Source organism: Dunckerocampus dactyliophorus, chromosome 11 (assembly GCF_027744805.1).
Source record: "Dunckerocampus dactyliophorus isolate RoL2022-P2 chromosome 11, RoL_Ddac_1.1, whole genome shotgun sequence".
NCBI classification, from domain to species: Eukaryota; Metazoa; Chordata; class Actinopteri; order Syngnathiformes; family Syngnathidae; genus Dunckerocampus; species Dunckerocampus dactyliophorus.
In genome coordinates this window covers 26,569,123-26,583,972 of record NC_072829.1, presented here as the reverse complement: position 1 = coordinate 26,583,972, position 14,850 = coordinate 26,569,123, and the positions used below count along the sequence as shown (strand labels likewise).

General features: G+C 39.1%; 1 protein-coding gene across 1 annotated transcript in view; it reads right to left on the bottom strand.

Moving 5' to 3' along the window:
* Positions 1-14,850, bottom strand: part of LOC129190416 (putative methyltransferase NSUN7) — a 30,662-nt gene that overhangs the window by 10,715 nt on the left and 5,097 nt on the right. Inside the window, exons 3-9 of the mRNA XM_054793103.1 lie at positions 10,723-10,781; positions 6,703-6,830; positions 4,523-4,675; positions 3,865-4,048; positions 945-1,173; positions 715-858; positions 539-640 (exon numbers count right to left, since the gene is read on the bottom strand). Coding sequence (XP_054649078.1) covers positions 539-640; positions 715-858; positions 945-1,173; positions 3,865-4,048; positions 4,523-4,675; positions 6,703-6,830; positions 10,723-10,781 — 999 coding nt within the window. The remainder of the gene's footprint in view (positions 1-538; positions 641-714; positions 859-944; positions 1,174-3,864; positions 4,049-4,522; positions 4,676-6,702; positions 6,831-10,722; positions 10,782-14,850) is intronic.

The window sequence follows — 14,850 nt, the reverse complement described above, 5'->3', positions numbered from 1 at the left end:
CGATCGATGGCAGCAGGGTGAGAGCAGCTGCTTTCATGGCCCCAAAGTAAAAGACTCCACCTGTGAGATGAGCAACAGCTACAAAGAATGGAATGTAGCAAACGACATTGGGTCAGGGACACTCTACTACTGAATGGGATAAAGCTGAGCAGAATAACTGCAGCAAATAATTAAACCTAAATAAACACATACGATCATTATGATGCTCAACTTGCACTGTCCATTAAGAGCCACTACAAGAGATGTCTGTAGAATAACCATCATTTCCACTTTTGATGGACACTGGCAGGAAGTGCCCCCTTCGTGAGATAAGGTAACTTACACCTCTCCTTATGATGCTTAATTTGCTGACCACCATTAGCATTTCTAATTAGGGCCGAGACAATCACCCGGGGACAGCATATGCTTGCGTCTATTAGTGTACAAGATTAGATAATCAGGCACTGTCAGACAAGTGAGGGAGGCTCTGCAATGAGCTGCATTGTCTTTGTATCAGCGTGTGTGTCAGTATGATAACATGGTGCTTAAACACACTGACGCTTCAATGCATGATCAATATCTTTCCTCTGCTGTGCTATCAGAGCGTCCAGCTTGCTCTGGGCCACGGAGCCCTGGGACAAGTCCCGCAGCAGGTTGGTGTCTAAACATAACAAATACACACAAAATTAGTGTCGAGCATCTTTTAATAGCAAGAGGCGTTGTGGTATTGGGTACCCCTGTTCTCTTGCAGCATGAATTCAAGAGGATTGCTGACCGCAGACAAGGAGCAGTTGGGAGTCAACAGGATAAGACGCACTTTTGTAAGACGCTTGTCACCACTGGCCAGAGACTGGAAGACCTCCGGGATCAGCTTCACATCTGAAAAACAAGCACACAGACTAAGAAGTCACTATAAGCTCTAAGTGTTGTGACAAGGAAGACTTGGATTCATTTGCTTTGCCTACTCTTGCAGCCCGTGTGGGCAAAGACTTGCAGTAGCGCCTCAATCTCAGCGTCTGTTAGGTGACTGACACAAGCGAGGACTTTGGACTTGTCGCTGGTTTTACGTTTCTCCTTCATGAGGGAGGCAGTGTGGGAGACAGTGAGGCCAGAGAAACTGCCCACCATGAGGACGTCCCCGTCGTCTGGTAGCAGGGAGATCGCTGCATTGGGGGTCAGGCAGCAAGACTTATCCTGGAGGAAAATTATAATAAAAGTGAAGTCATTTGTTCCAGGCTCAATTTGTCATATTGTAATAACAGCCAAACCCTTTTCTATGTCCTAGTGCAGGGGTGTCAAGACCTTTTCCCCTGAGGGCCACATATGAAAAATAAAAGGATGCAAGAGCCGCATTGATATTTTTTAAAGCAACACAGATATGCTAAGATGTACGGATGTCTGATATTGGCTTTTTTGCCGATATCCGATATTGGCTTTATATTTAATATAATATATTATATATATATTCTAATAATATATATAATATATATTATATATATTTTATATATATTAAATATATTAGCTTTACTGAAACATGGCTAACAGCTAGCATCCCGGATGGTAATGTGGGGAGCTAGCGGACGTAGCAAAGTCAGAGCTGACAGGGACACGAGAGCCTGTGAAAAGCACAACTGAGGTGGGCTTGTACTGTATGAACAAACTGTATCTGTCATCCTGGCCATGTGAACATTAAAATGTCCATCTATACAGCATTTTTTTAATCGTGTTCATTGTCGGGAAAAGACCCAATACCGATATCTACTGATATCATATATTTATGCCAATATCGGTCCGATAATATCAGTGGGCCGATATTATCAGACATCCCTACTACGACATTATATATATTTCAAGAAAAAAGTGCATCTCGTTGCATATCATTAGTATAAAATTTGGTCTTTTCCATTTTTGCTTTTTTTTTAAATTTTCCAAATACAAAATTTCAACTTTCTTCTTAAATAATCTTTCATTTTATTCTCCTAAAATTATAGCAATTTTTCCATTTCTGCTGTTGTTTAATTTTCCAACAATTTCCCTTTCTTAGTGTACATTTTCTCTCATGACTTCATTCTCATTATATCTTGACTTTACTCTTGTAAATTATAACTTTTTCCACAACCTAGTTTTTCAGAAATTACAACTTTATTTGTTGTTTTGTTTGTCTCTCATAATATGACTTTTTTTTAAACAATATTTTTTCTTTAATATTTACTAAAATTAGATTATTTTTCCTCATAATATCACGTTATTCTTGCAAAATTACAGCTTTTTCTTGTTCGATTTTTTTTTCTCTTAATATTTTGACTATATTTTTGTCAAATTACTGCTGATTATCCACTTTTGCTGTTATTTTTCTTTTTAAGCTAGAATGTGCCACAGGCCAATAAAAAATGGCCGCGGGTCGCACTTTGGACACCCCTGTCCTAGTAGCTGCTATTTCAGGTTGGATGGCTTCATCACTGTACCCTCCTGTGGTGGCATCAGGAATTACAAACAAAAGCCAAATAAAAAGCACTTATGGGGTGATTCCTTCAGACCGAGTGATCTGAAGGACCCAGATATTTGATGATGATGGTTTGAACTCCAACTTTTGAAGCATATTTTTCCAGAAAATCTTAATGAGGAGGTTTCACTTTGGGGGGGATTAGAAAGAAAAAAGGAAGGAGGCAGCATAAAACAGCAGCAGGCGAGAAAATAAGTCTGATTACACCTTAGATGCCCTTCACTCAGAAGGGTTCTCTCTGGAAATAGTGCCGGGACAGATTAGGTTTTTGTAGTTAGAGCCCAGATCGCATGATTTAACAGGATGAGCAAGGACAGTCAGGGACAGAAAGCATGATGGAGACTCATTACATGTAAGAAATAACAAGTCGGCGCTATGACTAATTAGGTTGTGGTTGCATATTTGATTGGCTCTTGCTGCAAAACAACTGGTCCCGTATTCACAAAGCTTCTCAGTGTCTTCTCAAAAGGCACCTAACTTAACCTAAAAATTCCTTGCGAGGAATCTTAGCTCAAGAGTGATTAAGGAAGTTCCTGAGAGCAACTCTGCGCAAGGAGGGGACAGAAACTTTTATCTTCGTGAGGAGGTGTGGTTGACCCCGTTGCTACTGTAAGTATGACGCAGTATTCTAAGAGCTGCGATTGGTTGTTACAAAAAGGGGGAAAGAACAAAAAAGAAAGAAAAAGTGCACTCCTCGTGATGAATGGACAGTAAAATCCACTGATCACGTATAACTGGACTCTATTAAGAAACGTATTATCGTGACATTAATTTACAGTATGTCATGATGATGAAACTAATTATGACTCAGCTTCAAAATGTTCGAACGCACCTCATTCACATGGCCATTATATTGATGTGCTGATTGTTATGTTTACTGTCCGTGCTGATAATTTTACGACTTAATGGATTTGATATTAACGGTGGACGCAAACTCAGCTGTCAGCCATTCCTGTGATTGCTGACTCTTGGGCTTCTTGAAAGTCCTCCGCACCACTCCTAACATTTTTCCGCCTTCGGAGTAAGCAAAATCTTTGAATCTGAGGAATACTAAGATTTTTCTAAGAGTGACGTCACTAAGAGCTACTGTACTTGTAGCCTGAGGATGCTTTGTCAATGCGGGCCCTGCATTATAATGACACACAAGACAGGAGATTTGTTATCACTCACAGTGAAGCATGATATGATGTGAAGAAGTGATGTGAAATATTTCTATCTGGGCAAACTCATCTTGGTTGGCATGAGGGATTGCATGCAGCCCTACGATCAGTTTGAGACATAAGCCATAAATAACAGATGAGACTCGTGCCAGCCTGCAGAGCTCCCGTAGCGTGTGTGTGTGTGTGTGTGTGCGTGTGTGTGTGTGTGTGTGTGTATTGAACCTGCAAGATGAGTTTATGGTCATGAAGAAGCTTAGTGGAATCCAGAGTCGCTTTCATCCAGGCAGGGAATACCAGCACATCGTCACAGTGGGGATCCTGGCAGAAGGTCTGCCCTTCCAGCTGCTCCATTGAACCAACCTGGGAGAGGCCTGCACTCTTCAGCACACTTTGGACCTCATCCAAACTGCAAGCAAAGGACAGTTGCGCTCAGAAAGGATGAGGGAGAGAGATCATCTGAGACAATAGCGCATAGAAATGTGATGTGGCCTTTTAAAAGGACATTAAAAGCGTAATAACACTGTCAAAAATATTAGGACAAACACACACTTTGCCACACACTCCTGTTGTGACCTTTCCGATCTCAGAGCCGGCTGAGGGTTGTTGCTGATTGAATCTGTCCTCAGTGGCGAGATTTACACCGAAGTGAATCAGCACTGTCCAGAAGACACCTTTATACATTGTAACACAACCACACACACACACACACACACACACACACACACTACAGGAGCTTAATTGGGTGTCAGCTGGGCAGGCACCTAGGCCGTAAAACACAGGGAGCACCCCCCAAAACTGGAAGTCTCATGCATGCAGTAGTGAAGTGAGAGTGTGCACTGTGTGTGTGTGTGTGTGTGTGTGTGTGTGTGTGTGTGCTGACCTGCTCCTCAGCGTGTTGAGCCATGCATAAAGTAGCAGCCTGTTGGATCTCTCCTGCTTCACCTTCACACTCTCAGGCAGGACGCACTCAATTGAGGAGAGCTCATGTTTGATCCTGTATCGAGCCAGAGAAGCTTCCAGCTTTGTTTTGCACCTGAACACAACATACATTCCGTTTTTTTTTTATTTTATTGCTCATCATTTTCTCTGCCAAGCACAAAAGGGCAAATATGAGAAGAAATATGAGAAGCAAGATGAGCAGGATTTGTTATTCCCTTCATACTGAGGACCAGAGCTCAGATGTGAAAGGACCCTCTGAGAATCGCTTTGTTTCTTTATATTATTATTCTTAAACATTTCTATTATAATTATCCCCGGCAACTAAACTGTCTATATGGGGAGTTAACGCACCGGAAACCTCACAAAATTTTGCTGAGTGTCTGCACTAACTTCTCAGAGGGATCACCACCAAAACTAAACCAGGTGCACTAGTTTTTACTTGTTGTTTTTATGGAGTTTTGCATTTTAATTCAGTATTTTTCGTTTTTTTATGTTATTTTATCCTTATGTGCTTTAGCTGTGCTCTGTCCTTAACAAAGTTGTTAAAGTGACTTTTGCAAAAACAAAGCAACCAACAAAACCTTCTGGCACATTAACCACACATTAGATTTTGGTCAACATCTGGATAAAGGTGTGGATGCATTGGTTTACTTTTACTTTTGACACCAGTTTAGCACCAGCTCCTTAACTACTAAATATGAACAACAGAAAGTTTGAAATGATACATAAATAGTGTTCATGTATAACGACACAACCCCCATACCGAGAACCAAAACATTGTTACCCACTTCGTCAATCAGCTGCTTAAAAAAAAGGAGCTTTTACATTATGCATAACGGTCAAGTAGAATATGTGAGTTCCTTATTGGCTGAAGTGCAGCATTAATAGTTCCAGCTTGTAGTTGAACAATGCCAGCTTTTTTTTTTTTTAGTCTTATCTACTTGTCTTTGTATGTACGTCAGGACTGTCCACCTGTCCTTTTATATTTTTAATAAAAAGTTATACATATACTTGTATATATAAATATATATATATATATAAAGACAAATCTTTTTGCTTTTATTAGTTATTAGTATCAACATTTTAACTTTTTCTAGTTACATTACGGAATTTTGCTCTATTTTTCCACTTTTACTGGGTTTTTGTTTATTTTATTACTGCTTTCCATGTGTGATTCGCCAGGAAGGCAAGGTGGTGCCAGGTGACGGAAAAGTGTCCCCAAACTATGTTTCCTTGGCTCTGCTGCTGGTCAGGGGTTGGGTTGCAGTGTGAAGGCGTTTATGCAGCTTTCAGACATTGCGTGGCATTAGTTCTGCACAATCGGAGGTGGAACTCCACCCCTGCTCACTTGCGTGGCGGGTACTTCGGCTTTGTTGACCGCTTGTATTTAAATACCAAATAAATTCATTATACAAGAAACACTTCCTGCCTTTCACTTTTAATGCGCACCCCTACTCGCTAAATATAGAGACCATGTCACTAAACTGTCAATACAGATCTTTTCTACATATGAGGTTGTCATCAAGTGGAGTTGGTTGCCATAGTAACATTATTAAGCATGACACCCACTTAACCTTTTATCTTCCAATACATCGTCACGAATATGCCTGACTTTTATTTCTGCTACTAACTTGGAGCATTAGTAACTAACTTCCACTGGTGATCGCTGGTGCTTGTAAAGCTGGCATTCAGCCAAATGTAACGAGCATAAATAGAACTGCTCGGTAAATAAGGGTTCAGACAAGACCGAACATCTACGTGTTTTGATCTGCCAAATCTTAAGTAACTTTGATAACATGTAGAATTACAAAAGTGTCTGCTTGGACATTAACATTAGTAGAAGCTGTCACTGATGCTGGGAACACCGAAGCAGATTGGATTGCAAGGTTTATAGTGTGTGTAAAGCACTTAATGTGCATTTCCAATAATGCCTTGAGCACTGCCACTTCCATATAATGTGTATTATCATTCATAGTAGCGATGCCATAGTTCACAATCTGCCTTCTGGCTGCCCTGTTCTCACGAGCCAGCTTTTCTGCAAACTTCTGTTAACATCACGTTTTTATCTCGCAAGATCTCCTGACACCCCTACTTGTTAGTATCGTCTTATGTAGTATGTACCTGAGAAGATAGTCCTCCACATCTCTGACTTCCTGTATGGACATCTCCTTGTGGTGGTTCTGTGGGAGAAACTTCCTGTCCTGGAAGTCATAGAGCATGACAGCAAAAAGGCTCATCTGATCGTCTGGCTGCAGGACAAAAACAACACAGGCTGTTATTTTGGTGACTTTAAAAAAAGGGCAGGGAATGAATAAAGCATGAGTGTGTCTACTCTAGAGAGTTCTACCCCCCATTAAGAGACACAATATCATATTGTTATTCGCTGGAAGCTCCAACCACCAAACTTGGCACCATAACAGTGAATTATGTGAATGCCTTTCCCAAGAAAAAGCACAATTGGCCAGATGGTCCTGCTGTAATTATGGGCCAAAATGTTATTTCACAAAACCTATACTGAAAGTATGCCTGAATATAAATTTAACATTTTAAAAAATCCAACTGAAACAGAAAACCTCATGTTTTGTGCATATGGTAATGAAAGTATCCTGATACTACAATGGTGCAATAATTGATCAACTACAAAGCAGAACGATCCACTTAATTTAAAACTGGGCAATGTCCATATAAATTATTGCAACGGTAGTTTTAAATGATAACTTCATAAGGTCATGGGATATAATAAACATTTTGCATATAATAATGAGGGGTGTAAACTGTGACCTCCCTTATTAGCAGCAGATGGTGTGCTGGTGCAGCCTCACTAATGGCTAATGGAGCAAAGAACTTCTATTTTTCATCCCAGAGGTTTGACGTCAAAAGAGCAGCCTTGTAGTAATCCCTTTTACGTGACATCCTAGTTTTTCCAGCGACATTGCAATAGAACGTCAGTAAAAATACTTTTTGTACCTCAAGTACCACTTGGCTTTTACCGAGTTTAAATCGTGGGCTGTGGGAAAATTCCCAACCTTGAGGTTGCTGGACAACAGCGTCCCACTCAAGTGAAATTGTTGGCTGTGTGTAGTCACCTCAGCAACAGGGCAAAAACAAGACAGGGCCTTTTTTACTAATTTGATGTAAATTTTGAAATGTAAATGAGCATATCTGAATAATATATTATAATAATATCTATACAATCATTTCATATTATATCATATTAAGCCAACTGTTGATTTGCATAGCTACAGTATATATGATCTAGAATACGGTATATATATAACATTTAAAGGAAAGGTTAAATGTTTTCAGGGGGTTCAAGGACGTAAAATCGAGCACTGTATGAGATTAATGTTTCATGTGGTTCATTTCACACTGAGTGTGGTCCTATTCCAGTGTCGTCCCTTGATTCCACACTGTCCTTCAGGCTCCTTCAATTCTCCGCAGGATTTAGGGTTCATTTTCTCCCTCCATTGTGATCAAGCCCGCCAGAGGCTCTTTCACAAGCCAAAATCTATCTATTTGGCCTTTATTCTCCTTTATTTCCCTCCATACCCTGATGCACACCACTTTTACCTGCCTCTAGTTTCCCCTCCTCTCTCCATCAAGGTTGAACTTTATAGACGGCTGCTGTGTAAAAGAAGCTGGGAGCCATTTCTATCGTGTGTCTTATTGTGTCTGAGCTTTACAGTCTCGCTTGAAGGATGCAGAGTAACGATCTGCACTACAATACATAGGAAGAACAATTCATGCCAACCAGGCCTTTATTTCACAAAGTGTGTGTGTGTGTGTGTGTGTGTGTGTGTGTGTGTATCACAATACAACATATGGGCATAAGTATTAGGACACATGGAAGGAAGCAAAAATGCAATAAATATGAAGCTGTATAACAGCTTCCACTCTCTCTGAGAAGACTTTAGAAAAGATTTTAGGGCTGTAGGATTTCTTGTCTGTTCATACTGAACAGGGGTTCCCTATTTATATTTTACTGCACATGAGCTCATGCTAAAGAACACAAAACTACACAAATCAAAAAGCCATTAGCCAAGAAATTGTGTATCTGTATAGTGATCAATAAAATAACTTCCAACATTTTACAACTCAATAAAAATGGACCCGTTTTGTTCAGATTGTGAAATGCTGTTCTAAAAGAGCATTTCTTCTAATTAATAGAAAATGTGTTTAATGGTCTTATTGGGACTGGGACATTCTGGAAGTTTTCCAACATGATAAGGAGCCCAAACACTCCAAGATAACAAGTGCCTTGCTAAGCATGGCGATGGTGATGGAGAGGCCAAGCATATCTCAAGCCTGAACGGCATCCTTGAACGGAAGGAAGGTGGAAGAGCGCAAGGTGTCTAACATCCACCAGTGATGTCATCATGAAGGAGTGAAAGAAGATTCCAGTAACAACCTGTGCAGCTCTGGTGAATTCCATGTCCAAGAATATTAAGGCAGTGTTGCATAACAAAAATATAGACACTTTGGACATTGGCCGTGCTCACTGTGAGGTGTACTCACTTGTGTTTCAGTAGTGCATCTGTTGTGTGTACAGTAAATCTATACTGCAATACAAGCTGTACACTGACTGCTCCCAAGTATATCCAAGTTTAGTTTCTATAGCATTGTCCCTTGAGAAGATATAATAAAACGGATGCTGGAATGTGAGGGTGTACTCACTTTTGTTGTCTGTATGGTGTATATATGTCTGTGGTGTCACTCAACTAAAGTCAATGGAGACCTTTTGTGGAATCCACGACATCATGCATGCACATCTTGGCTCCTTTGCTAGTCTGCAGCTCACTAAACATCTGTGTATGTTATTACCATGCAGGCTTTCGAAGCGCAAGAAGCTCATCTTCCTTCTGATGGAACTTTTATGGCGAATGTTAAAAGTAACATAATGGCGGTCTCCTCCAGGGTCTACAGTACGCCTTTGTTCAAGCAGTAACAGTAAAAGCGGGATGTTCATGTCTGTGCTGGGACTCTAAAATCACCACAGTGTTACTAAAGTTCAACACTTTTCAGACAGATATGGTGAAGAACATCACCCAAACACCACATCCTGGCCTATCAGACAACACACGTCCAAAGGGATCGATTGTCATTGATGAGAGACGGAGGACATAAAAGACACACAGTGCTTTGCGGGTGGATGTGAGGAGTGCACCCATGCAATACATCAATATCACTGTTACTGATGAGAGGCTGAAGATCAGAACAAAGAGTTGGTGCAATGTGAACAGCAGGACATTAATATTAGCGAGCACAGTGCAAAGCTTTGCTCGGGAGCTCGGGAGGGGACAACAGACCAAACTAAAAAAATGGAAATTTTCATTTAAACCAAGGGTGTGCGGCCCGTTGATCATTTTTTTTATTGGCCCCCAACACATAAAACACATAAAATTGAACTAAAAAACAACAACAACAAAATGGAAAAATAGAGCAGAAAGGCACAAAGTAAAGACAATGTGGCTCATTGCAGGAATAAAATAAACATCAAAAGTTCAAAAATAGACCACCAGGCATAATGTAACTACAAAAAGCTAAAATGTTGATACTAATTACTAATGAAAACATAAAGATTTGTCTTTAAATGGAGTGTTGCTTTTTTTATTATAAATTGTTGTTTTTTTTTAATATAAATATCAAAGTACAGCTTGACAGCCCTGATGTAAATAGACAAAGACAAGTAGATGAGAAAAACACATATCTCTTATTATTATTATTATTATTTATGATTATTATTACAGAGTATATATATTATTATAACAGTGGTTTATTGGTCTCAATAAATAAACAAAAATAAACAATTCAGAATGCACCTGCATTGTTTTGTGACTTGATTAAATACAAAAGTTTGTTTGTGTGGTCATATTTTTTCATTGTACTTTTCTTAAAATGAATGTTAACATCTCGTTTTCATGGACCCAATCTCGTGCGTCTTGTCTTCTGAGTTGGGTGTCTCGTGACACCCCTATTCATTATATATTTATGAATAATAACTATACAAGTGGCCCCTGACGTCCTCAGTTTGCGGCCTTCACTAGAAAATGGACACCCCTGATTTAGACCAATAGGAACGGTAAAGCGTACAACCCATGTGTGAGTATACTGTAGATGATGTCACTATTCGAGCTCACTTACTATTAGGTGAGAGAGGAACAAGCCACTGTCGGTTATGATGTCCTCCAGCAGTTCTTGATCTGTGCAAAAACAAAACAATACTTAGGAAGTTTTCCACTACCATTCATCATAAGTATGATCATAACTGATCATGCACTATCATGAAATACAAACGCATATTTTCATAATTGTATTGATATCCCTGCACAACAAATCCTTGCTTTTTCATTTTGAGACTCCGATAAACACATTATTTGCTTTTATTATGTTGTACAATGTCTCCATTGAAGAACAAAATTGCAATATTACATAATTAAAATGTGTACAAAAACAAGATAGGCTTCTGAAGACATCCCAAAGGCTCCTAATTCAATTTGAAAAGACAATTCAATTAGACCAAGGTTCATTTCCTGTGATTAAATGCTTATTTGGGGCTTAATTGCAGTTAATCCATTCTTCATCTGCCTCATTTATTTCTTTTATTGTATCTGCAGTGAGTGAGTGTGAAAGATCACATGCATTGTTGGCGACACGGGCAGGAATAAATACTTGAAAGCACATTCACTTGACAGGATAGCAGGGTTCATCATCAAAACCGCTCCTTATCATTTGTCTTTTAATGTTCTTTGAATAGGAATTGGAAAAATGCGACATGAATAAATATCATCAGTCGGGGTGTCGCACCCAACAAGATGAGACAAGATTTTAACATTTATTTTAAGAAAAGTACAATGAAAAAATATGACTGGTCAAACATTTTTATTTAACAGAGTCATAAAACAATGCAGATGCATTTTGAAATGTTTCTTTCACTCTGTAAAGCTGTGGTTTTGTCTCACAGGCAACTCGGACTGTCTGTCAAACATTTGCAGCATTTCTAAAACTGCTGGCTTTTCAACTGCTATCTTAAAGAGCAGCATTTCTTTTGCGCTAACTTTGTGTGAATACACACCATTTTACGCTGTTCCATTTGTATCTACTTCGTCGATCAAACATCTCAGTGACTGTCAGTCAACACACTGACTGACACACACACACTGTCACACACTGACTGGCAGTGTGTAGTTTTTTTCCAAGATGGGAAAACTGGGTTGGGTGGATATGTTTTAGGTGGGCAAGTTGCTTTTGTTTATGTTGCCACCACTCTCTAACAGATTCGGCATACTGGGTCGTTCGTGTTGATGAACTCACCTTGCTGATTATTAATATTATTAATATTCCCACACGAGGCCTGTGGAATTAAATGACAATGCTTTGCAAGCATCTTTTTCCCTCCTAATTTCTACTACACTACCTTGCATTGCTCCTCACGTGGCTCCACTCTTTTGCTGTGTTTATGCCAGCGGCCGTACATTTATTCACTTCCTGTATTCCATGTGTGATTTTTGAAGAATGATAAGGTAATGTAACAATATGATGATGTAATTATTAAGATTTTTTCACAATAAATATAATAATCAGTATAATAATAAATAATAATAGAGACAAGCATAACAAAACAAGTTTAAGGCTCTTCTTCCTTGTATTTTGCAGACATCAACTGCTTGTATTGTTTCTTGAATTCGCTCATATTGGTGCATTGTTTCAGTTCCGTTCCATAATGTCATTCCACATCTGAAATGCTGTGGGCTTTTAGCGTTGTTCTCGCATTTAAGTGTTTCAAGTTTATTTTTTCCCTAAAATCATATTTCTCCTGTCTTTTCTATTTTAGCGGTTTGAAAATTTACCAATTCAGCAAATTTTAATATTTGTGATTTTAAAAATAAGGCATTTGTATGTTCTCCATATGCGGCATTATGGATTATCCTCATCTTTTTTCAGTACATTTAGCCGGTGCTTTAACAGTTATCACCTGGTATCTCCACACAATAAGTTAGACATGGTAACGCCAGTGAACAGTAAAGAGTGTGGAGTGATTTTTGATCAAGAACAAATTTTGCTTTATTCAACATTGAAGTATTTCTTGCCACCTTATGTTGTATATTTTTGATGTGAGATTTCCAGATCTTTTTTTCATCTATTATGATCCCAAGAAATGTATTTTTGTTCACCCTTTCAATGTCCACTCCGTCTATTTGTATTTGGTTGTACATGTCCTTTCTGCTATCACCAAATATAATTATTTCAGCTATCAATTAAAGCAAAGCTACTACAGTATCTTGCAAGAGGGAGGACACCTGTCACATTTCAGCAACCATTTTTATGATACTATATATTCTCAAGGGAGAAAGCTTTAAAGTATATTTTAGAATAGTCAGTGTGCAGCTTGTACAGTACAGATTAAATGACTCAGTACACAGCAATCTTTGTCTCACTAGCTGGATAAAATTGGATTATTAGGTAAGCTTATTTATGCACAATAACTTTGGAATTGAATCACTGCTCTGTATTAAATAGAAAATATCAATCTACCCTGAAAGCAGAGCTGCTGCTGCAAAGGCACAATTTACAGTAGTAAGTATTACTGCAGAGATAAACCTGTAGGAGATGACCAATAAATGCAGACTGACCCAAGGGGGAGCTGTGAAGCTTGGGGGTGGGGGGCGGCTGTAAACACACACAGTGTGTTGAGTAAAATATAAACAATATTTATCTAGTAATCATCTACAGTAGACACATTTACACGGCAGGTGCTGCCTGTAGATATTCACATCCAGAACTTGATGAAGACTGTGGTCAAAGAAAACCTTTGGGTCTGGCTGGCTTCCACGTCGTTACACCTGACTGCACATCAATCAAACAGGGGAGCAGCCAAAAAATGAGGACATCACATCATAAATTGCACATTATTATCACCAACTCTATGGTCTAAATGGCAACTCGGTCTGCAAGACTGAATATTTGCTGAGGTCTATGGCGCTATAGTAGCGACTGGTGGTGAAGGACACGCACACTAAAAACAAAAAAAGACTCTTTTCTCTTTCATGCTCTAAATCCAAGCAGACACAAAGTCCAAAGAGTGTCTCCAGTCGCAGTACGGCAGACGCAGTCATGTGACTGTTTTGGGCAGAGGAGGGGAAAGACAGACTGTAGCAGGGAAGGAAAGAAGAAGGGGAATCATAACCAAAGACAAGGTCAGACACATTTGTACACATGGATGAGGTCAGTGATTAAGCAGGCATTCAATCTGGGACTGCCAGGGGTGAAAACAAACAAGGGAGTCAAATCAACACCAACATGATCATGTACGGACCTTACAGTCACAGCGGACTTGTATTTGAGGCAGATAAGAGATGTCATCAAGCATCAATACCTGAGCTCTTTGGCATTTTACTTTTTTTTTTTTTTTTTTTTTTTTTTTTTTAACCCCTGTCCTGTCCAGCCTCTAAAGCAGATAGAATTGTAGATCTAAATGCCGTCAAGTGCTCAACGGGGGGGGGGGACGAGAGGGGGACAAAAACAAAAAAATAGAGACAAGAGACAAGGACAACAGCAGCAGCAACAACAATAGTGACAGAACAACAGAAACATACAGAACGACATCAGCAAATAAATGTCTGTGACAATTATCAAGACGAACAGGGACATAAGGACAAAACAATATCAACAACCACAATGACGAAGCTGTCAATGACAATCACACATAATAGCAGTCATGAAATGATGAACTATGATAGTGATCACAATGACAACACTGCATTGAAACAGTCACACATAATAGCAGTCATGAAATGATGAACTATGATAATGATCACAATGACAATACTGCATTGAAACAGTCACACATAATAGCAGTCATGAAATGATGAACTATGATAGTGATCACAATGACAATACCGCATTGAAACAGTCACACATAATTGTAGTAATGAAATGATTATCCATGATAGTGAACAGAATGAAAAGTACTGTAATGCACATCATTGTAAAAAAAAAACAAATATATATATATATATATATATATATATAGTCATACTGCTGATATCACCGTCGCTGTAATAAAACCAACAACATAACAACACCCTGGTTAACTCAGTGAGTAATGTGGGGAAGTACGTATGCACTGTGAGTGTGCATATGTACAGGTATCTCTGTATATGTATGTCTTTGGCATTTTACTAGTTTGCCGCAGAAGCAGGTGAACAATCAATGATTAGATGATTCTGTGCATATACTATGTAGACAAAATACAGTGGAACCTCGGTTAGC